Source organism: Oryx dammah, unplaced genomic scaffold (genome assembly GCF_014754425.2).
Source record: "Oryx dammah isolate SB20612 unplaced genomic scaffold, SCBI_Odam_1.1 HiC_scaffold_2, whole genome shotgun sequence".
NCBI lineage: Eukaryota > Metazoa > Chordata > Mammalia > Artiodactyla > Bovidae > Oryx > Oryx dammah.
In genome coordinates this window covers 26,561,034-26,588,432 of record NW_024070186.1, presented here as the reverse complement: position 1 = coordinate 26,588,432, position 27,399 = coordinate 26,561,034, and the positions used below count along the sequence as shown (strand labels likewise).

Here is a 27,399-nt window from a genome sequence, read left to right as displayed (position 1 = left end):
CAGGACCCCCAGGAATCCACATCCCAGGCAGGACCCCCAGGAATCCACATCCCAGGCAGGACCCCCAGGAATCCACATCTCAGGCAGGACCCCCAGGAATCCACATCCCAGGCAGACACTGTGAGATCAAGTCTGCGAAAGTGACTGTGTCCCCACAGCCTGTACCCCACACATAAGAGCCTGGGTCTCCTCACGTGTGACAGCAGGGCAGGGCTCCTGGCTCTTCAGGTCCTTTAAGTTCTGACATCCTATAATTCTTTGGTTTGGATATTACTAATAAATGAAGGGGTTAAGAAAATAAGATCTACAGCTGAGGACCAGTGGGGAGACTGAGGCGGTTTCCCCAATTTCCTTGGGAGGAGGGATAAAGAGTGACCTTCACACAGAGGGAGTGAATCCCACCCAGAACTGCAGTCAACAAAACGGATGCAAATGGCATGGGTTTGACTAAAGTGGGAATGGCAAGGCCTGAACTGAGAAGACATTCAGGTAATATTGTAATTCATGTATGCACAGATTTTGAGGGTATATATTACCTGAAACAAAAGTAGAGATCTGGGATATCTACAAATACCATCATTCGGAATTAAAAAAAAAAAAAATCAACAGGGAGTTGAAAATCAAAATGGACCCCTCTAGAAAGGAAAAATAGTCATTCCAGACATCAATCGCCTTATAAATTACATTATCCATGCTTTCTAAAAGAATTCCTGGAGGATATACTCCAGCAAAGTGAAAAATAGATCCATGAAAAAGAAAGATGAGTGGTATTATAAATGATGCCAACAGTGGTATGCAAAGAAAACAGCAAAACTTGAGTTAAGTTTCAACACATATTACAATAAATATCATAAAACAATTTGAAGACAATGAAGGACAATTTAGAACTAAAATCTATGATGATCCATATGTGAGGCTAGGGGCTGGGAAAGATAAGTTATCATTAATAAATATTAAAGTTCTTGCCTCATTTGAGAAGAGTCTAAAGATACTGAGTACATCCAGATGTTGATATAAAAATGTAAGCATACACACATATATACAATATATAGAATAATCACCCGAGATAAAACTCAAAACTTCCTAATCATTAGAGGAAAGGAAAACAGGATAAAGTAAATGAGACCAGTTCAGTGAAAGGCAAAAATAAACTATACACAGAGTTCCCTGCTGGCTTAGTAGTTAGAATTCCGGATTTTCACTGCCATGGCCTAGGTTCAATCCCTGGTTGGGGAGCTAAGAGCCTATAAGCCACACAGTATGGCAGAAAAAACAAAAACAAAAAACTATACACAAATAAAGTTTAAAACGTAGACATGAAATAAGATGGCAGAAATAAATCTACGACGAATGACAGCAAATGGGTTAAATTCACCTATTAAAAGCAGATACTCAGTACAAAATCCACTTGTCCACTACTATAAAAGACATGTATAAAACAAAATGACATAGAAGAAATTAAAAATGAAAGGATAAAAAAGGATATGCCAGTTACATGCACCCACAAAACAAAATTCAAGACTAAGGCATTAAATAGAACAAACCAGAGTATTTATAATGGGAAAAAGTCTAGCATCAAAAAGTGTCAGTCATGAGTCATAAATATGTAAGAATATTGCCTAAATTATATGTATATGTATAAAAAACTGATTTTTTAAAAACAGTAGGAACTGACAGATCCCACAATCATTGTGGGAGAATTGAACAGTCTTTCCTTAGGGATAGAACAAGTCACTCCCCAAATAATGATTTATCATTAAATAACACAATTCAAAAATGTAAACTGAGAGACTGAAAGAACGAACTTTACATCCAAACCATAAATAAATATTTTCAAACACATGTGAAACAGTCATAAAAACTGGCTATATATTAGGTCATAAATAAAAATGTCAACAGATTCCAGAAAGCAGAAGTCATATGGAACATCTTTTGCACTATAAGAGGAGAAATGAACAGTAACATGATTCTAAAAGAAACCATCCACTTGAAAAATCTAAGAAGCTATGGTGCTCTGTGGTGTGGTGGTGGTTTAGTCACTCAGTGGTGTTCGACTCTTGCAACCCCATGGACTGTAGCCCTCCAGACTCCCCTGTCCATGGGATTTTCCAGGCAAGCATACTGCAGTGGGTTGCCATTTCCTTCTCCAAGGAATCTTCACAACCCAAGGATGGAACCTGAGTCTCTTCCATTGCAGGCAGATTCTTTACCAACTGAGCCAACAGGGAAGCCCACAGTGCTCTGTAACTCTTCAGTAAAAGAGAAGAGTGAAGCAGAGATCACAGGCAATTTAGAATTGTATAATAATAATAAGTGGCAGATGGTGACTGTAGCCATGAAATTAAAAGACACTTACTCCTTGGAAGAAAAGTTATGACCAACCCAGATAGTATATTCAAAAGCAGAGACATTACTTTGCCGACTAAGGTCCGTCTAGTCAAGGCTATGGTTTTTCCTGTGGTCATGTATGGATGTGAGAGTTGGACTGTGAAGAAGGCTGAGCGCTGAAGAATTGATGCTTTTGAACTGTGGTGTTGGAGAAGACTCTTGAGAGTCCCTTGGACTGCAAGGAGATCCAACCAGTCCATTCTGAAGGAGATCAGCCCTGGGATTTCTTTGGAAGGAATGATGCTAAAGCTGAAACTCCAGTACTTTGGCCACCTCATGCAAACAGTTGACTCATTGGAAAAGACTTTGATGCTGGGAGGGATTGGGGGCAGGAGGAGAAGAGGACGACAGAGGATGAGATGGCTGGATGGCATCACTGACTCAATGGATTCAAATCTGAGTGAACTCCGGGAGTTGGTGATAGACAGGGAGGCCTGGAGTGCTGCCATTCATGGGGTCACAGCATCGGACACGACTGAGCGACTGAACTGAACTGAACTGAAGTGGTACTCAGAGGAAAATTGCAGCTTTAAATGTACTTTTAAAAACAAGAAAGACTGAAAAGTAACTAAGCATTTAAACCAAAAGGCTAAAAAGAAAAAATAAAATAAAACAAAAGAAAGAAGAAATTATCAATAAAAGTAGAAATTAAGAAAATGGGAAGAAGGAAAAAGTAGCTGATATCTAAAAATCAAAAGCCGATTCTTTGAAAACTAATTTAAAAAAATCTTTAGGAATTCTTATCAGAGGAAAAAAAAAAGATATTTGGAATGAGAAAAGGCCCCTGTCTATGGATATAGATAAATATTTAATTACAAGAGAAAACTATCTACAGTTTTATAGCAATACATTTTCAACTCTTTATTTAACTTAAGAAAATATAAATGCTCAGGAAAATATGTAAAACACAAATAGGCTGATACTTATCAGTGAAACTGAAGAGACAAAACTATTCTGTGAGGAGCACAAAGCTAGTTTTATAATCAACGTGGCTCAGTGGTAAAGAAGCTGTCTGCCAATGCAAGAGATGTGGGTTTGGTTCCTGGTTCAGGAAGATTCTTTGGCGAAGGAAATGGCAACCCACTTCAGTATTCTTGCCTGGAAAATCCCACGGACAGATGAGTCTGGCTGGCAACAGTCCATGTGGTCAAAGAGTCAGACACAACAACTAAACAATAACAAGAACAATACAGAACTTTCTAGCTCATTGTAACAACCTAGCATAATCCTAATAACCTGGACAGAAATAGCACGGGGGCATGTGGTGACTGCCAGGCCTGGACCACCTTTGGGGGACAGAAGTAGCCTGCATTATGACCCTATCTATGAGGTACAGCCATCCATTTGCCAGTTACTTTCTGAGCACTTATTTGGTGCTAAACCATTGTGCTGCTTGGTATTTTGGGTGGTTAAAGAATAAGATGCATCTCCTTCTCAGGGTACTTAAGAGGCCAGTTGGGCTGATACTTAAATAATAATACAGGACAGAACAACAGACTGGTTCCAAATTGGGAAAGGAGTATGTCAAGGCTGCATATTGTCACCCTGCTTATTTAACTTATATACAGAGTACATCATGTGAAATGCCAGACTGGATGAAGCACAAGCTGGAATCAAGATTGCCAGGAGAAATATCAATAATCTCAGATATGTAGATGACACCACCCTTATGGCAGAAAGTGAAGAGGAACTAAAGAGCCTCTTGATAAAAGTGAAAGAGGAGAGTGAAAAAACTGGCTTAAAACTCAACATTCAAAACACAAAGATCATGCCATCCGGTCCCATCACTTCATGGCAAATTGATGGGGAAACAATGGAAACACTGAGAGACTATATTTTCTTGGGCTCCGAAATCACTGCAGATGGTAAGTGCAGCCATGAAATTAAAGACACTTGCTCTTTGGGAGAAAAGCTATGACCAGCCTAGACAGCATATTAAAAAACAGAGACATTACTTTGCCAACAAAGGTCTGTTAAGTTAAAGTTAAAGCTATGGTATTTCCAGTAGTCATGTATGGATGTGAGAGTTGGGTCATAAAGAAAGCTGAGAGCGGAAAAATTGATGCTTTTGAACTGCAGTGTTGGAGAAGACTCTTGAGAGTAACTTGGAATGCAAGGAGATCCAACCAGTTCATCCTAAAGGAAATCAGTCCTGAATATTCATTGGAAAGACTGATGCTGAAGCTGAAGCTCCAGTACTTTGGCCACCTGATGCGAAGAACTGAATCTTTGGAAAAGACCCTGATGCTGGAAAAGACTGAAGGCAGGAGGAGAAGAGGACAACAGAAGATGAGACGGTTGGATGACATCACCTTGATGGACATGAATTTGAGCAAGCTCACAGAGTTGGTGATGGACAGGGAAGCCTGGCATGCTGCTGTCCATGGAGTCGCAAAGAGTTGGACACGACTGAACTGAGCTGGACAGGACAGAAAATGATACATGTTATTGGAGACCTAGAGGAGGGGTGGGTCCCTTCAACCTAGAGGAATAATGGAAAGTTTTAGTGAGGAGAGGGCACTCATTGGAAGAATAGAAACTGACATAAAAAGACAGGGCCTGGGGCAAGTCCTTCTAGGCAGGGGAAGAGCAGAAGCAAGGGCCCAGGGGCTGGAAAGAAAAGAGCAGTAATGAGGCCGGTGCACTGGGGAAAAGGCTTGTGCTGGAAGAGATGAGAGAAAAGAGGAGATGGGGAGGTCAGCGGCCAGGACCTCGGATTCTAAACTAAGACATCAGAACTTGGTGGTCCTGGGGGAGCTATTAAAGGTTCTGAGAGATGCAGTCACAGGAGAGTGAGTGAAGGAAGCGCTGGTGAAGAGGTGGAGGAGGGGCCTGGGCAGAGGCAACCAGGGTGGAAGAGATAGAGGGTGTGTGCTTCAGACAGAGGAAAAGGAATGAACGGGGCGCCCCAAGGATATGGAACACAGGGACGGGAGCCAATGGGAGACCGCAGACTAACCTTGGGCCCTAGGAGGGGAGGTCAGGTACAACCATGGAGGACGTGGGGGCTGAGCTGAGCCTTGTCTGGTTTGGGGTTCACCCCTCACCCACCTCTCCCCCCAACACATCCTGCAAATGCCTGGTCACAGGCCCCTTCTCAGGGGCCCTGCCTCCAAGAAGAAAACAGGCAGCTGTGCTTTAAAAAAAAAATCATGATTTTGCCTGTATCCCTCATGCCTGATGTCATGAAGGTAGGAGGACTCCTGAGACAGAAAGTATTAGTCACTGTGAGAGGGGTCCTGCCAATGTGAGCATGTGAGAGACAGACAAAGGCAGAGACAGACAGAGGCAGTCAGCCTGGAGAAGGAGCAAAGAGAGAAAGAGAGATTCTGGCAACAGAGCAGGTCAGGGCTGTGCACTCCATCTGCCTTGCTCCAGGCTTCCTACCCCGGGGTGGATGACCCTGCAGTGTTGCTGAGGAAGATTTAAGTGGGCACCCTGGAGCTGTTCTTGGATCTGGTGGACTCTAGAAGACAAGCCCACATGCTGGCAGGGATGGGGCCCCAGGCAGGCGGGCAGCCAGCATGCAGGCAGCACCAGCCTGGGTCCCTGCTAAGCCCTCCCCTCTTAACCCCTCTCCGGTCCCTCCTTATCCCTCCCCCTTCTCCTCCAGGGCTCCTAGAGGGAGACAAACCCTCGGACAGGGGTCTGGGGGCTCTGACATTGGCCCACAGCCAGGGTACAGTCCAAGCTCTTTGGCTAAAAGTAGTCCTGCCCAGTTGGTTCCGACGGATGTCAAGCACTGCGCTGGGACTTTATACACTCATCTGTCCTTGCAGTCCTCTTCATAGCCCTGGAAAGGAGGTATTATTGTCTGCCTAGTACAGATGAGAAAATTGAGGCCCAGGAAGTTAAAGGATCTATCTGCTCAAGGCCAAACGCTGGGGAGAAGGTCACCCTGATTCCCCAAGACCCAACTGCCTCAGCTCGTGCAGGCTGTCTGCTTCAACCAGAGGGTGTGGATCCGACCAGCTGTGCCTCAGATCAAGGCCCTTGCCTAGCCATGACCTCTACCAGAATGCCCACACAGGGCTCCCCCAGCAGGGCTGCAGCCCTTCTCCTTTCCTGAGGGCCCTGGCCTCTGCTCTCCATCTTTGAACCCTTCCTGTTGCTCGTGGCTCTGTTTCCTCCAAGCCTCTGCTCAGTTCCCCACTAGGGTGCAGCCCCAGAGGATGCGAGTCTGGCTTTCATTTCCCTGGGTCCCCCCAAAGCTTCGGCACCCAATGAAGGCTCAAAAAATATTTGCAGAATGACTGGACAAATCACACGCACGCTACAGGAAATGCAGTTATTGTGTTCAAACAACCCACGCCCGCTGCAAGGGAAACTGCTAAAAACAGACTTTTAAAGCCCTATAACTCACCCTTCAGAGTGAAGTAAGTGTTCTGGAATATGAAACAACACAGATGATAATTTCTAGAGATACCATGCATCCAAGGACCGACGTCTCTCATCCAAAGGTTCACCTTGGGAGGCGGGAGGGACTGTGTCCAATTTCACAGGGCAGTTAGGAAGGGAAGCCTAGGCTCTGCCTAGGAAAAGACTCCCATTAAAAAATGCCGGTTCGTTGAGGATCAATAGTGATGAGGGTTCCCCTATGGGGTAGGCTGGGTGCCTGGCAGAGGGCTCGATGCATCAACCAGCCACCATGCCCAAGAAAAGGGCTGCTCTTTCCTCCTCCGAAGCACTGGCCCAGTATGTTGAGCCAGGCAGCTCTAAGCAGGAGGGAGCTAAAATCCTGTGGCAGGCGCCGGCTGGCTCCTTGGCAATGGGGGAAGATTCCCTCTGGCAGTGGCCCCACCCTTGACTGGCTGACGTCAGGGGAGACTGCTGGCCACCGGCCCCAGGGAACAGTTGTCCTCGCGACCACACTACTGCGGATGGGGGCTGGGGGGATGGAGGGAGGTCTTGGGAGATGCTTTCATGAGGCCCACGAGACCCCTGACTTGGTGGGCATGTTGCATGTGAGGGGTCCATGACTTTGTGGGATTCGAAGAGGAGCCTGGACCTCCCCCCAATCCCGCCTCAATGTCACTCTCAGGGAGGGAAGAGAAGACAGAGGGCAGAGGGCAGCAGGGGACTCACCAGTGTAACCAGGGACCCAGGAGGATCCCAGAGACAGATGGGGCCCAGGAAGGGAGAGAAACAGGGAGGTGAAGCACTATCTTGGGACCCCATTTCCATCTCACAACCACAGGGATGTAAGGGGTTTACAGGAGAAGAAACTGAAGCAGGCAGGGTTGCGACTTGCCCAGGTTCCTGCTGTGATGAGCAGCAGAGGCAAGATCTGAACACAAGTGTGTCTGGGCCTGGCCTGGCTCTGCTCCTGGCTCTGCCTGTCTCCGTGGCCTGTGAAGATGGGCGGGCCCTAAAGGAGGGGTGAGGACAGAACCCCTGGCGTTTGTGGGGATGGAAGACAAAGGCCTGAGGGCTATGCCTCCTCCTCCATCCCCCCCGGTTACCCCAAACCCTCTACCTGTTCCACACCTGCCCCTGGGCAGCCCCACAGAACCAGGAGGAGAGAGCCTGGGTACACTGGCCTAGCTCCCCGACAGCAGTTCCCAGGGCATCCTTAGAGCACCCAATGAATCTAAAAGAGCCCTACCAGTCCGTCCATTCTCCAGCCACTGTTTTCCACTACGTCCTCAATCCTCAGCTTCCACTGCAGCTGAAGGTCTAGAACAGATCAGCAGGAACTAAACTCCACAAGCTTCCAAACCAACCCGCCTCAGGGACAGCGCAAGACTCACCTACTGTGGGTGAGGAAGGTAAAGGGGTACAGCCACTTCAGAAAACAGTTTGGCAGCTTCTCACAATGTTATATGCAGAGTACATCATGAGAAACGCTGGGCTGGAAGAAGCACAAGCTGGAATCAAGATTGCCAGGAGAAATATCAATAACCTCAGATATGCAGATGACACCATCCTTATGGCAGAAAGTAAAGAGGAACTAAAGAGCCTCTTGATGAAAGTGAAAGAGGAGAGTGAAAAAGCTGGCTGAAAACTCAACGTTCAAAAAGCAAAGATCATGGGATCCAGTCCCATCACTTCATGGCAAATTGATGGGGAAACAGTGAGACACTTTATTTTCTTGGGCTCCAAAATCACTTTGTATGGTGACTACAGCCATTAAATTAAAAGACACTTATTCGTTGGAAAGAAAGCTATGATCAACCTAGACAGCATATTAACAAGCAGATACATTACTTTGATTACAAAGGTCCATATAATCAAAGCTATGGTTTTTCCAGTAGTCATGTACAGATGTGAAAGTTGGACCATAAAGAAGGCTGAGTGCCAAAGAATTGATGCTTTTGAACTGTGGTGTTGGAGAGAGTCCCTTGGACAGCAAGGAGATCAAACCAGTCAATCCTAAAGGAAATCAACCTTGAATATTCATTGGAGACTAATGCTGAAGCTGAAGCTCTAGTACTTTGGCCACCTGATACAAAAAGCCCACTCACTGGAAAAGATCTTGATGTTGGGAAAGACTGATGGCAGGAGGAGAAGGGTATGGCAGAGGATGAGATGGTTGGATGGCATCACTGACCCAATGCACCTGAGTTTAAGCAAGCTCTGGGAGATGGTGAAGGACAGGGAAGTCTGGCCTGCTGCAGGCCACAGGGTTGCAAAGAGTCAGACACGACTGAGCAACTGAACAACAACAACACAATGTTAAACACAGTTACCACTCGACCCAGCAATTCCACTCTTACAGGTGCATCCGAGAGAACTGAAATCACGTGTCCACACAAAAGCTTGCACATGACTGTCCACAGAAGCATTCTCCATCATAGTCCCAAAGTGGAAACAACCCAAGCGTCCACTGACTGATGAATGGATAAACAAAATGTCATCCCTCCATATACAGCTGACCCTTGAACAGCACAGGTGTGAACTAAGCAGGTCTATGTATATGCGGATTTTTTCCAATAAATATACAAAAATATATGTATAGAACATTGTGTGCAAGACTTGTATTGGAGTGGATAATCTATCCTTACATTAGGCATAAGGTGAGTGATATTTAAAATCAATAACGTGTTGTGCTTCCCTGGTGGATCAGTGGTTGAGAATCTACCTTGCAATACAAGAGATACTAGTTCGATCCCTGATCTGAGAAGATCCTATATACCATGGAGCACGCACACACAGCACTATTGAGTCTGTGCTCTAGAGCTCAAGAGCCGCAGTTACTGAGCCCATACACTACAGTTACTGAAGCCTGAATGCTATAGAGCCTGTGCTCTACAGCAAAGAGAAGCCACAGCAAAGAGAAGCCTGCATATCGCCATGAAGAGTAGCCCCTGCTTGCCACAACTAGACAAAGCCTGCACGCAGCAACGAAGACCCACCACAGCCAAAAAAAAAACAAAAAAAAAAATAAAAAAATCTTAAAGAAATAAAGATGCTCAACATCACTCATTACCAGAGAAATCCAAATTAAAACCACAGTGAAGTACCATCTCATGACGGTCAGAATGGTTGCCATCAAAAAGTCTACAAACAATAAATGCCGGAGAGGGTTTGGAAAAAAGGGAACCCTCTTACTCTGTTGGGCTTCCCTGATAGCTCAGTTGGTAAAGAATCTGCCTGCAATGCAGGAGACCCTAGTTTGATTCCTGGGTCAGGAAGATCCCTTGGAGAAGGGATAGGCTACCCATTCCAGTATTCTTGGGCTTCCCTTGTGGCTCAGCTGGTAGAGAATCCATCTGCAATGTGTGAGACCTAGGTTTGATCCCTGGGTTGGGAAGATCCCCTGGAGAAGGGAAAGGCTACCCACTCCAGCATTCTGGCCTGGAGAATTCCATGGACTATAGTCCATGGCATCGAAAAGAGTTGAACATGACTGAGTGACTTTCACTTATACTGTTGTGGGAATGCAAACTAGTTCAGCCACTATGCAGAACAGTGTGGAGATTCCTTAAAAAACTGGAAATAGAACTGCCATATGACCGAGCAACCCCGCTGCTGGGCATACACACCGAGGAAACCAGAACTGAAAGAGACACATGTACCCCAATGTTCATTGCAGCACTGTTTATAATAGCCAGGACATGGAAGCAACCTAGATGTCCATTGACAGATGAATGGATAAGGAAGCTGTGGTACATATACACAATGGAATATTACTCAGCTATGAAAAAGAATGCATTTGAGTCAGTTCTAATGAAGGGATGAAACTGGAGCCTATCATACAGAGTAAAGTAAGTCAGAAAGAGAAACACCAATACAGTATGCTGCTGCTAAGTCGCTTCAGTCGTGTCTGACTCTGTGCGACCCCATAGACGGCAGCCCACGAGGCTCCTCCGTCCCTGGGATTCTCCAGGCAAGAACACTGGAGTGGGTTGCCATTGCCTTCTCCCAATACAGTATATTAATGCATATATACGGAATTTAGAAAGATGGTAACGATGACCCTATATGCAAGATGGTAAAAGAGACATAGATGTAAAAAACAGACTTTGGACTCTGCGGGAGAAGGTGAGGGTGGGATGATTTGAGAGAATAGCATTGAAACATGTATATTATCACACGTAAAATGGACAACTAGCACAAGTTCGATGTATGAATCAGGGCACTCAAAGCTGATGCTCTGGGGCAACCCAGAGGGATGGAGTGGAGAGGGGGGTGGGAGGGGGCTTTAGGATGGGGGGACACCTGTACACCCATGGCGGATTCATCTTGATGTATGGCAAAACCCACCACAATACTGTAAAGTAATTATCCTCCAATTAAAATAAATTAATTAATTAAAAAATAATGTGTTAGTTTTCTTACCGTTTTTTTTAATAACTTTGCCTTCAAAGACTTATATTACCATACGATATGTTTGGCCCCACCTCTCTTTTCTCTCTCTCCCTCTCTCTTTCATAATTAAACTGCATATCAGTCTATCATCACAGGTAAGTGATATTTTTTTTAAATGCCACAGTGTTTCCAATACTGTATTATGAATATGAGTATAATACTACATGTCATAAAAACTGTATAACCCTTCATTAGTGTAAATACTAGGCTACTGGGAAATAACTGTATCAGTTACATCAGGCTACCAAAAACACTTATATCGCTGCTTCTCTGTTATCAATGCATGAATCATTATGTATGTAAGTGCTAAGTCACTTCAGTCGTGTCTGATTCTGCGTGACCCTATGGACTGTAGCCTGCCAGGCTCCTCTGTCCATGGGTTCTCCAGGCAAGAATACTGAAGTGGGTTGCTGTGTGCTCCTCATGAATCTTTATACCTGTACAATGTATTTTTCATATCATCCTTTCATTTTTGGTGTTTAGTGTAGTAATACATATAATATTGGCAGTGTTTTATATCCTATAAGACAAAATTGATGTAGGTACTGACAGATATAAACAGATGACATAAACTTATGGTATCAATATATACTTATGGCACTGTAAAGTACCTTCTCTTCCTTATGATTTGCTTAATAACATTTTCTTTAGTTCACTTTATTGTAAAAATACAATCTATTATATATATATATAACATATAAAATACATGTTAACGACTATTTAAGTTACCAGTAAGACTTTGGTCAACAGTAGGCTAGTAGTTAAGTCTTCAGGGAGCCAAAAGTTATACCCAGATTTTCAACTACATGAGAGGTTGGCACCCCTAACCCCTATGTTGTTCAAGAGCCAACCATATTAGAATATTTTTCACACAGAAAAAGGAATGAAATTCTGAGAACATGCTACAACATGGATGAAACTTGAAGTGCTAAGGGACAGGAGCCAGACACAAAGGTCACGTATTATACGATTCCATTTATGTGAAATGACCAGAATAGGCAAGTCCATAAACACAGAAAGGAGACGAGAGGTTTGGGAACTAGAAGGTGGGGAGGATGGCTAATCGGGGTGAGGTTTTTGGAGGGTGATGAAAATGTGGATGAGATAGTGATCCCAGTGATGGGTGATTTTTTAATCCACCAGAAATTTTGACTGCACACCTTTGTGTATATACTATCAGCCACTGAACCATGCACTTTAAAAGGGGGGCAGTGGGGTGGATTTTACATGAGAATTACATCTCAATCAAAAAAAATTGTATGGGGGGAAAATACCCATTTCCCTTCTCTGCAGCGCGTTCTCGACCTGCCTCTCTCTGCGGTGGATGACTTAGCCCACTCCTGCCCAAGGCCATCCCCTCTCCTCCAGCTACATGCTGGATCCTGTCTCCTGTCCCTATGCAAGGACAGAGCAGTATTTTGACCCCTCCCCATCCTGCATCGTCCATTTCTCTGTTGGTTCATTTCCATTAGTATGTAAACATGGCATAGTTTCTTTTATCTTAATAAAACAAAAATAAAACCAAAAAATTAAAAGTGAAAAACAACCCTCCCCTTAACCTCACACCTTCCAATGATCGTCCATTTCTCTCGTCCTTTTACAGCCACACTCCTTGACTGGCCTGTCCTCACTGCCTGCCCTTCCTCTCCTCCACTGTCTCTTGAACTCACTGTAATCAGGCCACTCTACCAAAGCTGATCCTGTCAAGTCACCATGATCTCCAGATCACTAAATCCAGCAGACACTTTGTGGTCTTCATCCCACTGGGTCACTCGCCAGCATCTGACACACTTGATGGTTCCGTCCTTTTTGAAGAGCCTCTGCACTTGGCCTTGGTAAGTCACTCTATCCTGCTTCTTCTCTGCTTCTAATCACCCTCTGAACATTGGTGGGTGCCTGCACTCAGTCCTGGGACCCCGTCTCTAACCATGTTCACTTTTTGTCAGAGGTCTCCTGTCTCATGGCTTTACATGGAAGTTCCCAAGTTTCCATCTCCAGCCTGCACACCTCCCCTTACTCCAGACTTGGACCTCTGCCACTGGCTTGACTTCTATTTGTATGAGTGAAAGGCATCTCAGATTTAACACACCCGAAACTAGACTCTTAATTTTTCCATCAAACTTACTTTTCCCAGTCTTTCTAATCTCCTTTAAATTTTATTCTATTCAAGTATAGTTCATTTATCAGTCTTCCTAATCTTGGCAAACATCACTCTATTCTACCAACTGTCCAGTCTGAAAGCCTCATTCTCCCCCCAACCCATCCCACATACTCCATCAACAAATTCTGTTATTTCCTCCTTCAAATACATCTAGACTCTAACTCCTTCTCACCACCTCCTTTACTGATATCCTATTCTACCATCAAGAGCTTCTTAACTGGTTTCCCTAGTTCAGTCCTGGTTCCCCTCTGGTCTACTGTCCACCCCACGGCCAGATGAACCTTTTAAACATCAGTCAGACCATGCCTGTCCTTTGCTCAAAACCTCCCATGGTTTATATCCCTTTTAGGTTCTGGAAGTCACTGCCCCCAGCTATCTCCGTGACCTCTCCTCTTAGCCTCTCGCTCACCTCCTCTGCACCCTGGACTCCTATCTATTCCCCAAACACATCCCTGCCTCACGGCCTTTGCCCCTGATTCTCTATCCAAGATCCTTTCCTCCCAGCTTTTTCCTTCAGGTCTTTGTTCCAACATCACCTCTTCAGGAAGGCCGTCCCTGCTCTGTGTGGATAAGGTAGCAACTTCTTCCGCCCTGTCTATTTCTTCTACCTTGCCTCACTCTCCATCACAGCATTCCTACCATTTGGCACATTACATATTTGTTTACACTCTGTTTTCCCCATTCTACCAGAAACTTCATGAGACCAGGGACTTGACCTTGCCAACTGCTGCAACCAAAGAGCCCCAGAGAGGGCCAGGCACACAGCAGGTACCCAGAATTGTTCACAGAATGAACTAGTGAAAACTCCCACCTACATACATCTCAGGGGCTGATCCATACATCACTCGAGGGGAGAGTGGCAGGTCCAAGTCAGGGGCACAAGCCTCACTCCGGACCTCCCCAGATGCAGGCAGACAGGTAAGCGACCCCTCATCTGCATGTGTGATGGGACCTATTCTTTTTCCTTCTTTCACCTGGTTGGATGGTGCATTTTATTGCTTGCTTCTTTTTGTTTAAATTAGAGTATAATTGCTTTACAACGTTGTGTCAGTTTCTGCTATACAGCAAGTAGATCAGCTACTTCCCTCCCTCCCTCTTGAGCCTCCCTCTCACCCCACCCCCACTTCACCCCTCTAGGTCAACACAGAGCACAGAGCTGAGCATACATGTCCCTGGTGGCTCAGACAGTAAAGAATCTGCCTGCAATGCAGGAGACTCGAGTTCGATCCCTAAATCAGGAAGATCCCCTGGAGAAAGGAATGGCAACCCACTCCAGTATTCTTGCCTGGAGAATCCCCATGGACAGAGGAGCCTGGTGAGCTACAGTCCATGTGGTCGCCAAGAGTCGGACGCAACTGAGTAATTAATACTGTCACATTTCTTTTTTCCCAGGGGACATACATGTCAATGCTAATCTCTCAGTTTGTCCCACCCTCCTCTTCCCTAACAGGACCTATTCTTGAACACAACAGGCCACCCTCTTCAAATGTCACATTAGGGGTTGCAAAGAGTTGGACACGACTGAGCGACTGAACTGAACTGAACAATGAAAGCATCACGCGGCTGACTCTGTGCTGTGCTTCACAAGATGTCACATTCCCTCACTCACTCAACAAACAATAACAAAACATCTGATAGGCACCACTGGGCTTCCCTGGTAGCTCAGCTGGTAAAGAATCTGCCTGCAATGTAGGAGACTCCGGTTCAATTCCGGGGTCGGGAAGTTCTCCTGGAGAAGGGATAGGCTACCCACTCCAGTATTCTTGGGCTTCCCTGGTGGCTCAGATGATAAAAATTCCACCTGAAATGCTGGAGACCTGCATCCAATCCCTGGGTTGGGAAGATCCCCTGGAGGAGGGCATGGCAACCCACTCCAATATTCTTGTCTGGAGAATCATATGGACAGAGGAGCTTGGCGGGCTACAGTCTGTTCATAGGGTCGCAAAGAGTCAGACATGACTGGGTGACTAAGCACAGCCTAGCACAGAAGGGGCTGCTGGCAGCAGACACAATGGTGGGCAGTCTCTCTCCTCCAGGAGCTACAGTCTGTAATGTTTCATTTACTCTTGGCAACAACTGCGAGGCTCTAGAGTCCGCACAGAGACTCCACCAACAAGGGCATGTGGTCTTGGTCCAGAGGGTGTTTGTGCCCGAGGGAAAGAGGAGCCCCCAGTCACTGGACCTGGGCCCTGGTGATAAGAGGCTGACAGTGGCTGCACTGGGGCCTGGAGCCAGGAGCATCACCCAACACAAGGGCAGACAGGAGAAATCTCAAAGGGCTGGAGCACTCAACCCAGGCTAGTCATGTGACTTTCAACAGTGATCAACGAGAAGTTCCGAAATCAGGGCAGAAGCCAAAATTAACTGCAGGAGACTAGGGCCTGACTGTGAGTAAAAGGAAACCACCCCCCTGGGGTTTGGGTTGCTGACAAGCAGGGAATGACCCCCACACTGCACTCAGACCTTCATCACTCAGCCCTGCCGAGCAGACTCTAGGTCACTGGCCAATGGCCGGTCCCTCAGCTCCCAGGCTGGCCAGTAGGGCTAAGGTGAGCACAGAGCAAGACATACTTGGCTTTGGGGTCAGAGGGAATGGGGCACTGATTAGCTGTGTGATCTTGGACTTATTCTTTCACCTCTCTGAGTCTTAGTTCCCGCCCCTGCTGAGGCCTGACCAATCAGAGGGCTGCTGGACAGGTGTGGGAGCAGGAGGTCTGGGAGCACTCCCAGGAGGAGTGCTGGGTGGCAGCAGCAGCAGGTTTCCAGTGGTGCCGAAGGATTTTACCACCTACCCACTGGTACAGTAGTACCGGTGCATACTGGCTAAAAAGCATTTGTGCTCACTGGTAAAGTGGAGACACTAATCTCAGTGTAACAGAGTTGCTACAAGGATGAAACAAAGCAATCCCTGTGAAGCGCTCAGCACAGGGTCTGGCCAGGAAGCGCCGGTGCTACTCTACCTGTGGGGGAAATGGTGAAGTGTGGGGGTTGGTCAAAAAGTTCACTCCGGTTTTTCCATACAATATTAAGGAAAAACCCAAACGAATTTTTTGGCCAACCCAATACTTTAGTGCCATTGGAAAACTGCTGCCCCAGTGGTCACCCTGTGTCCCCAAGAGCCCTCCCCTTGGGAACCCAGACTTCCTGCCCTCCTATCTGTCCAGCAGTAGCCGCTAACAGTGCGGAGAGCAGAAGGAGTGACAGTGGCCTGGCCTCAGGGGAAGGAAGGACTTTCTACCACCAGGCACTGCCCCCAGCACCTTGGAGATCAGTGAGCCCCATGTTACTGGGAGCATTCAAGCAGTGATGGCTGATGGAGGCGAGATAAAGGGTCAGGCAGAGGTCTGCAGGGCTGAATTGCATAATCTCAGGCCTGTGGCCTTGCTCCCTCAGAAAGGAGAAGAAAGAGGGGGAATTCCTCCCCCATCACTGCCCACAGGGAAAGGCGGGGGGGGGGGGACGGGGTGGGAGTGGAGGAAGGACAGCCAGCTCTGCTTGAACCCCCTCTTAGTGGGGGCCACAGAGAAGAGTCTGCTCTGCAGTTGACCTAAGGACTGCTGAGCACAGAGCCCACCACGCAAAGCCCCCGGCTCAGAATAAACTCTCAGCAAGTGTTCTTGTCCTCTCACTGCCCTACCCACGCCCTCCTCCCCGACCTCCCCAGAAAGAATGTGGATTCGAGTGTTGGGGGAAAGGCCAGATCCAGGCCCCTCCGTGAAGACAACAGCACTTGTGTCTGTGGTCTGGGCAGAAGCCAGGGTGGAAACGTCCCAGCTTCTGAGGGTGCGGGAGGGGAGCCGACGCTCTCGCTCTTGGCAGAGACCAAGCCCTTGTTGAGGACAGAGTGGCTGCAAAGCAGGGGCCCGAGAGCCCCCAGGTGGGAAGGGGTGTCCAGAGACCACTGTCCTCTGTCGAGGGGAGACAGATGCCAGCCTCCAGAGGCTGGCAGGGCCGAGGGCGGGGCTGGCGGCGCTGTGGGTGGGCAGAGGATTTGGTCAACATCCTCCCCTGCAGGCCTGAGGCTTGGGCCAGAGGAGGAGCCAGGCTGACAGGACAGGACGTGCTGGGCAGAGTGAGGAGGCCCTGGGCCTGGCTCTGCCTCCAGTGAGGTCTGACCCTGGCGAGTCACTTCTCCATCGCCACCGCACTTTCCTTGGGTGTAAAGTAAAGGGGCTGATACCACACAGCTCAGGAGCCTTCCACCTCCAAGCTAACAAGAAAAGGAGGCAGGCAAGAACTCCACGACAAAGCGAGGGAGAGCACGGACTGGAGCAGATATTTGTAGACCCACGTTCACGGCAGCAATGGTCACAACGGCCAGGTGGAAACAACGCAAATGTCCACTGCTGGAGGCATGGCTCAGCACACTGTGGCAGACGCAAACAGAAGATTATTCGGTCTTAGAAAGGAAGGGAATTCTGACACATGTCGTGACATAGGTGAACCACTGTATGATTGCGCTCACATGCGGTACCCCAAGTACAGAAAGGAGAAGGGGGGTTGCCAAGAGCTAGGAATGGAGAATAGGAGTTGTTGTAACAGGGCTTCAGCTGGAAGAAATGAAAATGTTCTGAAAATAGATGGTAGTGATGCTGCAGAACAGTATGAATGTACTTAATGTCACAGAGCGGTCCACTGAAATATGATGAAGATGGTCACTCTCATATCTATTTTACAACATACAGACACAAACCCCACAAAACTCCAGGACTCTGCCTAAGGCTTGGGTCTTTCTGACTGGGGTATGGGGAGTCACACAGCTCCAAGTCACAGACCCCCAAAGAGGGAGCCAGAGACCTCGGAGATGGGGAGGAGAAGCAACTCCACAGCGAGAGGTGGGCCCAGTAATGAGGGGAGATGCTCCCAGGGTTGGGCCCTTAACAGTGGAAGGTGAGACAAAGGTCCTGAACCCTTGTAGGAAAGAACACAGAGCAGGCTTGCTCCAAAATTAGGGAACCCCTGCAGACACTGAGGAACCTGGCTGCTGGCCCCTGAGGTCGTCCATCTCCTGTCTTTTAGATTCTGGGAGGACTCCGGCAATGAGACTCCTTGAAAGAAAACAAGAAATAGGGAAGTCCCCAGGGGGTCCAGTGGTTAGGACTCTTCACCTCTACTATAGTGAACCAGGTTCAATTATCGGTCAGGGAGCTAAGATCCCACATGCTCTGAGGCCGAAAAAAAAAGAAACATGGAAAATAAGAAATAGGTTTGTTTGTAAGTAGGTAGGGAGCCTGTGAGACTCTTCAGTGTGGAAACCACAGAGAAGGCCCCTTGAGCATCGCGAGCATCTTTGCTCTGAGGTTCAGATCAGAACCGGGGCTCCAGGCCCTCTGGAGACCTTGGGGCAAGGAGCTGCAAGGGCAGGTGCAGCTGTCTGTAGACCCTGATAATCCAGGCCACACCTCGTGCTGTCGGGATTTCAACTCTATTCCCAGAGGCGCAGGGACCAGCTGTGTGAGGTTGGAGAGGTTTTCCCACCTAGCCAGACTGACAGAGAGCAGGGGAGACAAAGGGAGGTTGAGACCGTTGCTGGCTGTGTGACTCTCTCTGCGCTTTATTTTTATAACAGCAGTAGCTACCACAATTATGTCTGTAAGGACGAAAAGCATGCGGCACAGACCTTCCAGACAGTAATCGCCCGCAGATATCATTACTGTCTCCTCCTCTTCATCATCACTATCAAGCTGCCATGTTTTTGCTCCTTCTGAATTTGGAAGAGGAGAAACCCCAGAGTTTGGGGCACTTGGCCTGCCTCCCAGGCTCAGCACCTCCCCAGGATGCTATGGCCTCCAGGGAAGCAAGGTGTCAGGGAAAGTCCCATCCATCCCAGGGCTGCAAACCACTCAGAAGAGTTCAGTCCCAGCAGGGGTCAGAATTATGCCCAAGCCTAAACATAACCAGCCTTTGATGAAAGTTCCCCAAATATGGGACATCCTTTTAAATGCTAGACTAATTAGAACTGAGTTGTAATGTTTTAATCCTTTCTTTTCTTAATAAGACCTGATTGCGTGGAGAACTGTGCTAACCTGGGAATCTAGTATCTACTCCTGAGGCAGGCCTGGGTAGTGTGTGCTCAGTAACTCAGTCATGTCCAACTCTTTGCGACCCCGTGAACTGCAGCCTACCAGGCTCCTCTGTCCATGAGAATCTCCAGGCAAGAATACTGGACTGGGTTTTACCATTTCTTCCTCCAGGGGACCTTTCCGACCCAAGGATCAAACCCATGTTTCCTGCATCTCCTGGATTGCCAGGTGGATTCTTTACCTGCCAGTTCTTTACCTGAACCACCTGGGAAGCCCTATAGGCCTGAGTGGGCAATGCCCTAAATCAGGTCTGATTCTGGGGTCAGGATCAGAGGTGCAACCCCTAGGGGAGCCCAAGAGCTTCAGAACACAAGCTCTGCAGATTCACACTTACAAAGTAATGCCGTGGCCATGCTTCCCCCTCCCTGGCTCCACTGCTATAAATGTTATCCCCAAACCTTCCTAAAATCACTCTTAAGGAAAAAAAAAAAAAAATTTAAGAAACAACTTTGGGTAGTCTAATACCCAAAGTTAGTTTCTAAAAAGTTAGAGAGGGACTTTCCTGGTGGTACAGTGGATAGGAATCGGCCTGCCAATGCAGGGGACATGGGTTTGATTCCTGGTCTGAGAAGATCCCATATGCTGCAAGGCAACTAAACCCATGCACCACAACTATTGAGCCTGTGCTCTAGAGCCTGTGAGCTGCAACTGCTGAAGTCTGTGCATAGAGCCTGTGCTCCGCAACAAGAGAAGCCCCTGCAATGAGAAACCCGTGCACCACAATGAAGAATAGCCCCCTCGCACCACAAGTAGAGAAAAGCCCGCAAGCAGCACCAAAGACCCAGCCCAACAGCAACAACACAGTTAATTAATGGATTTTTTAAAAGCTAGAGAAGATAATATGGCTCTGAAGAGAAACAATATTTATTGAGCTCCATCTACATACCAGGCATGACGTTACTCTCTTATAGGCATTATGCAATGTTTTTCAGAATGTTTTCTGTGGAAATAGACCAAGAATGATGTGCAAAAAATGGTCCCTTGGGAAATATATTCTTCCAATATACTTCTAACATGTTTGTATATTGAAGGTTCTTTCAAACCATGTAGTATCGAAACTGTTTATATTTCTTTAACTCAATATATTCCAAAGTGTGGTATATATTCAAATGGGTGATGCAAGAGATGATTTTAGAAAGCGTGTAAATGTAAGTTTCAAACTTTACTGGTTACACATATTTATTTTGATGTCAGTTAGCAAAATGTATATCGTTAGCACATCAAACCTGTGATTGTACCTATATTGTTCAGGACTCATTCATTTATTTCACAGACATTCACTGTGGACCTACCCAATACTCTAGATGCTGAGGATATAGCAGTAATAAATAACGTCCCTGCTCTCATAAATTTATATTTTAGTGGGGAGCAACAAAAACTCAAATAAATAAATATATTGCACATTTCTAAACACATGTTCAACAGCAAAAGGTAGAATAAAGAAAAAGAGCTGGGCAGGCGGACAGAAGTGACAGGGGTGGATTGGATGAGTGTAGAGAAAACCTCTCAGATAGAGGGACACTTGAACAGAGATCTAAATGAAGGAGATTGTATCTCTGCAGGAAGAACGTGCTCCGCAGAGAGAACAGCAAACACAAATCCCCAAGGCGGGAATGCACCTGGTACCTGAAGGAACTGTTTCAAGCTCCAGGACTACAGACAAGCTCTGAAGGATGCTTTTAAAAATTAATTAAATTCATATTCCACAATATCTGCCCTTTTAAAGTATACAAGTCAGTGCTTTTTAGTATATACACAAAATTGTTCTGTTTTTTTTAAGTGATGATTTGGTTTTGGTTCTGACCAAGATGGAGTATGGGCGACCAGATTTACCTTCTTACCTGAAATAACCAAAAAACAGACAAAATATATGAAACTGGATTTCAAGACATCAGACAACAGGCAACAAAGGACAGTGACTACTGAGGGACGGGATACAAAAGAGGGCACCTATGAGTGCCCAGTTCACTGCCCTGAGTACTGCCAGGCTGCAGTGTTGAGAGGGGAAACCCAGGGATAAAGAACGTCATTTTATAATATAAAAGGGTCAATTCATCAAGCGAATGTACCCATCCTAAACACTTAGCAATTAACAACAAAGTGTCAAAATACATGCAGCAAGAACTGATCAAACTAAAAGGAAAAAAAATAGAGAAATCCACAATTAAACTCTGAAATTCAACACCCCTCTCTCGATAACTGAGAGGGCAAGGAGAGAGAAGATCAATAAGGATACAGAAAACCTAGAGAACACTACTTACAAATTTGATATAGTTGACATTTACAGAACACCACACCCAACAACAGCAGGATTCTTTTCATGCGCATGTGGAACATTTACCAAGATAGACATATCCTGAGGCATAAAACAAGCCTCAATAAGCTTTAAAGAATTCAAATAATATACCGTACATTCTCCGACACGGTGATACTAAAATAGAAATCGATGACAGAAAGACTTTTGGAAAATTCCTAAATAGTTGAAACTAAATAATATACTTCTGAATCACTTATGGGTCAAAGAAGATATCAAAATGGAAATTAAATGGTATTTTTAACCTAATGAAAATGAAAACATAACATATTAAAATTTATGGGACACAGCTAAATGAGTAGAAGTTAGGGGAAATTTATAACACAAAAATGAATATCTTATTAAGGAAGAAATGTTCAAATCAATGATATCAGCTTCTACTTTAAGAAGTTAGAAACAGTATAGAAACTTAAACCCAAAGTAGTCAGGCAAAAGGAAATAAAAAACATAAGAGTGGAAATCAATAAAACCACATGGGAAAAATCAGTTGACTAAAAAATTGGTTCTTTGTGAAAATCAATGATACTGATAAATCTCTAGCCAGTCTGATCAGGAAAAAAGACAAAACACAAATTACCTATATCAGAAATAAGAGGCAACAGCACTATGGATTATACAGATTATAAAAGGATAATAAGAGAATATTATGAACAACTTGACGCCAATAAAGTTGATAAATTTGATGAATTGATCAAGTTTTTAAAAGACACAAATCACAAAAATTCACTGGAGAAGAAACAGATAACCTGAATAGCCCTATATCTATTTTAAAAATTGAATTTTTAGTTTAAAACCTCCCATAAAGAAAACTCCAAGCTCAGATGTTTTCATAGGTGAACACTCCTAAACATTAAAGGAAGAAATAATACCAATATTGTTCAAAGTCTTCCAGAAAATTGAAGAAGAAAACGTACTTCTGAGATCATTCTAAGAGCCAGCATTACTCAAACATTACAAGAAAACAACAAACCAATGCTGTATATTATCACCCTGCTTATTTAACTTATATGCAGAGTATATCATGAGAAATGCTGGGCTGGAAGAAGCACAGGCTGGAATCAAGATTGCCGGGAGAAATATCAATAACCTCAGATATGCAGATGACACCACCCTTATGGCAGAAAGTGAAGAGGAACTAAAGAGCTTCTTGATGAAAGTGAAAGTGGAGAGTGAAAAAGTTGGCTTAAAGCTCAACGTTCAGAAAACGAAGATCATGGCATCCGGTCCCGTCACTTCATGGGAAATAGATGGGGAAACAGTGGAAACAGTGTCAGACTTTATTTTTTGGGGCTCCAAAATCACTGCAGATGGTGACTGCAGCCATGAAATTAAAAGACACTTACTCCTTTGAAGAAAAGTTATGACCACTCTAGATAGCATATTGAAAAGCAGAGACATTACTTTGCCAACAAAGGTCTGTCTAGTCAAGGCTATGGCTTTTCCTGTGGTCATGTATGGATGTGAGAGTTGGACTGTGAAGAAAGCTGAGCACCAAAAAATTGATGCGTTTGAACTGTGGTGTTGGAGAAGACTCTTGAGAGTCCCCTGGACTGCAAGGAGATCCAACCAGTCCATTTTGAAGGAGATCAGCCCTGGGATTTCTTTGGAAGGAATGCTGCTAAAGCTGAAGCTCCAGTAATTTGGCCACCTCATGCGAAGAGTTGACTCATCGGAAAAGACTCTGATGCTGGGAGGGATTGAGGGCTGGAGGAGAAGGGGACGACATAGGATGAGATGGCTGGATGGCATCACTGACTCGATGGACGTGACCCTGAGTGAACTCCGGGAGTTGGTGATGGACAGGAAGGCCTGGTGTGCTGCAATTCATGGGGTCGCAAAGAGTCGGACACGACTGACTGACTGAACTGAACTGAACTGAATATCTCTCAAGAATATAGATGCAATAATTCTAAAAAAAAAGTGAGGTTTATCTACAATACAATGTTTTAATGTTAGAAAAATTAATCAATGTAATTTACTATATCACAGACTAAAAAGAAGAACCCCATATAATTATCTCAAGAGACACAGAAAAAGCATTTGATATGTGCACATGGACAAATCTAACATGTAGTCCTGATAAAAACTCTCATCAAACTAGGAATACAAAGGAATATCCTCAATTCGATAAAGGATATCTATAAAAACTCTACAGCCAACATCATATTTAATGCTCAAAGACTAAAAGCTTTCCCCAAGACAAGTACAACATTAAGTCAATGAAATAAGGTAAAAAAAAAGAAATAGAAGCCTTCCAGATTGGAAAGGAAGAGGTAAAACTATCTTTTTTCACAGACATGATCATCTCTGCAGAAAATCCAATAGAATCTCCCCAAATCCACTAGCACTAATAAGTAATTAGCAAGGCTGCAGGTTACAATATATAAAATTCTATTGTATCTCTATTTACTAGCAAGATACATTAAAAACAAATAAAAACTAGTATTGTTTATAATACAAAGGTAGGTATAAATCTGACAAAATATGTAAGAGACCTATGCACTTCAAACTACAAAATAACTGATGAGAAAATTAAGGAAGACTTAAATAAATGGAGAGAGATACTGTCTTCATAGATTGGAAGGCTCAGCATTGTTAGGATGTCAGTTCTCCTCAAACTGATCCATAAATTCAATATAATCTCAATCAAAATCCAGAATATTAGAATTTAACTGATTCCAAAATTTATACAGAAATGAGAGAAACTAGGCTATCCAAAACAGCTTGAAAAAGCATATAAAGTTGGAGATTTAACTATACCTGATTCTAAGACTTATTGTAAAGCTACAGTTACCAAGACGGTATGCTACTGGTGTTAAGACAGACAATACATCAAACAAATAGAATGCATGGACAATCAATTTTCATCAAAGGTACAAAAAAGACAATTTATTGGAGAAAGGACAATCTTTTCAACTAATAGTGCTTGGACAAGTAAGTGCATGTCCACATACCCAAAGATTAACTTTGTCCCATATCACACCACATACAAAAACTAATTCAGATCATGGACCTAAAGGTAAGACCTAAAACGATTAAATTTCTAAAAGAAAACAGGAGAAAACCTTTGTGACCTTGGGTTAGGAAAAGATATCTCAGACACAACACCAGAAGCACAATCCATAGAAGAACAAACTGATAAACTGAACTTCATCAAAATTAAAAACTCTTGTCTTTGAAAGACACTGTTAAGAGAACAAAAAACAAACCAAAGACTAGAAAAATATTTGCAATTCACATATCTGATAGAGAACTTGTATCCTGGTGGTTTTCAAAGCTCGCCTCATAGTATAACACTCTATGGTTAATGGCTCTTTGTTTCAAGACTCAAAACAGTACAAAGTAGGGATCAGTAAGAATCTAGAACAGTGGTTCTCTAGTTTCACCATCACCTGAAGGGCTTGTTAAAATACGGGTTGCTGGGCCCCAGCCTCAGAATTTCTGAATCAGTTGAGCCTGAGGGTTTTCATTTCTGCTAAATTCCCTGCTGGTGAACTGCTACTCCAGACCAACATAGACTACACTAGAAACACAATGTCAAATGCAAGATTTCCCAGCCTGTCCAAGGGGCAGTTACCAAATAAACTATGCTTATTAAGAAAAAAGTTGATTTACTACTTTTTAATTAGTTAGTGCTCAGTTTGTCCAACTCTTTGCAGCCCCATACACTGTAGCCTGCCAGGCTCCTCTGTCCATGGGATTTTCCAGGCAAGAATACTGGAGTGGGTTGCCATTTCCTACTTCAGGGGACCTTCCTGACCCAGGGATCAAACCCAGCTCTCTTGCATCTCCTGCATTGGCAGATGGATTCTTTACCACTAGCACCACCTGGAAACTTCTTAATCAGCTAGCGACATCTATAAATGTTAATCAGAGCTTCTGATCGGAGAGATATAACAACCATGACATCACTGAGTCAGCATGATTCTAAGCCTTGCCTCTTTGTTGAATACATATTTTGGTTTCTACAAAGCTGTTCAGAAGTCACACTGGAAAACACACACAGTCTTACACCAACCACCCCATAACGGCAACATGGAAGAAAACAGCACACCCAGCTGAAGACTGTCAACTTTCCCTAAACCTGTACTAATGCCCCACCCCCAGGCAGGGCTGTCAAGTCTCACCGTCCAAGATGGCCCACTGATTGTCAATCTCTGTATGTTTCAGGTAGGAGTCTTCGATGGTGGGGTCGTAGTCAGGCACAAAGATCTTCTGGAAAAACTGGATGGTGAGGGCGCTCTTGCCCACACCCCCATCTCCCACCACCACCAGCTTGTACGTGGGGAGGTTGTCACTGGGGACTGCACTCGTTGCCATGTTGCTGGTTGGTCAGACCTGGGGAGGCAAGACATATGGAATGAGGCAGGAGACTTCCTCCTCTTTGACTTAGGGGAACATATTCACAGGGTTTCCTTTTTTCTTCTAAAGTAACAAATACTCCCAACTGTACAAATGAAGACCTGCAAAAGAAAAGTACCAACCCTGATCCCTCACCCAGAGACTATTACTGTTAAAATGATTTATTCAGTCATTTACTGGAAACCAACTATGTGCCAGGCCTGGCCCTGGGGACCTAATACTAGTAGATGCCATGGAGTCTTTAACCAGCCAAAGGCCATGTCAAGCAAGCTATACCACCACCGAATTTTGCACTATATTCCTGTACAGCTAAACACACGGGCATTGGTCTGAGCAGGGAGGGCATAGAGGTTCACCTTTCACATTGAGTCTGGTCATTGGATTGAAGTGCTGAGAAGGATGGGAGGTTTTCTGAGCTCAATGGAAAGAGGAGCACAAGAGCTTAGCACACCTGAACTCAGAGTCCTGAGCCCCTTCTGACTCTCAGAATTCAGTGATCCTGGTTCCAGTCTCTGTTTCAACTTGCCTTTGACCATGCAGAAAGTCACGTGAGAATCTCAGGACATCTGGTCAACTCATCTTTTCATTGGGGAGGAAGAAGAGGAGGATCAGAGACAAGTTTTATGTTGATGGCATGGAGTCCAGAGAAGGCAGTAGTTCTTAACCAGGGGCAAAATGCAATGCCTGGAGATGTATTTAGATGCCAAAACCAAGTGAGTGCTACTAGCATCCCATCAGCAGAGGTCAGGGATGCTGCTAAACATCCTATAATGCCCAGGAAATTCCCCCTCCCAGCACATAATTATCCATCCTAAAATGTCCAGAGTGTCAAGGTGACTAGGCAGGGGCTGGAAACATGGGACTAAGATTTCAAAGAACAACTGAGCCTGAATAGCTCAGGACTGGCTGTGCAGAGGAGACAGACATGACGAGTGGTCTTTGGAAACTGTATCACAAAGTGACAAGGAGGAGAGGTAGGCAGGGAGCATGGAAGGAGCACTCAGAAAAACAGGAGGGAAACTAGGACCTGTCGCAGTAAAGGAGGCCCAGAGTTTCCAGAAGGAGGAGAGTGACAGCACCAAGGCTAAACACTGGTGGGGGAAACAGGAGGAGAGTCATCTAAGGAAGAATTTGGGGGTGTTGCCAGAGACCCAGGCTGCTCACTACAGATGCTGCTGGAGGGAAGCACAAACCACCTACGGGAGGCCATTCCCAGGTGGCTTCAGGGCTGGTAGAAGGGTGGGGGGTGGCATGCCAGGAGGCAATGCACTGCTGTCCTG

General features: G+C 45.2%; 1 protein-coding gene across 5 annotated transcripts in view; it reads right to left on the bottom strand.

Annotated features, from left to right (window-relative positions):
* The window catches only part of MRAS (muscle RAS oncogene homolog), a 69,050-nt gene that overhangs the window by 14,521 nt on the left and 27,130 nt on the right, over window positions 1-27,399 (bottom strand). For all 5 annotated transcript variants that reach the window (XM_040233671.1, XM_040233647.1, XM_040233656.1 and 2 more), the window contains one exon: window positions 25,885-26,095. In XM_040233671.1, the coding sequence (XP_040089605.1) occupies window positions 25,885-26,077 (193 nt within the window). In that variant the 5' untranslated portion in view covers window positions 26,078-26,095. The remainder of the gene's footprint in view (window positions 1-25,884; window positions 26,096-27,399) is intronic.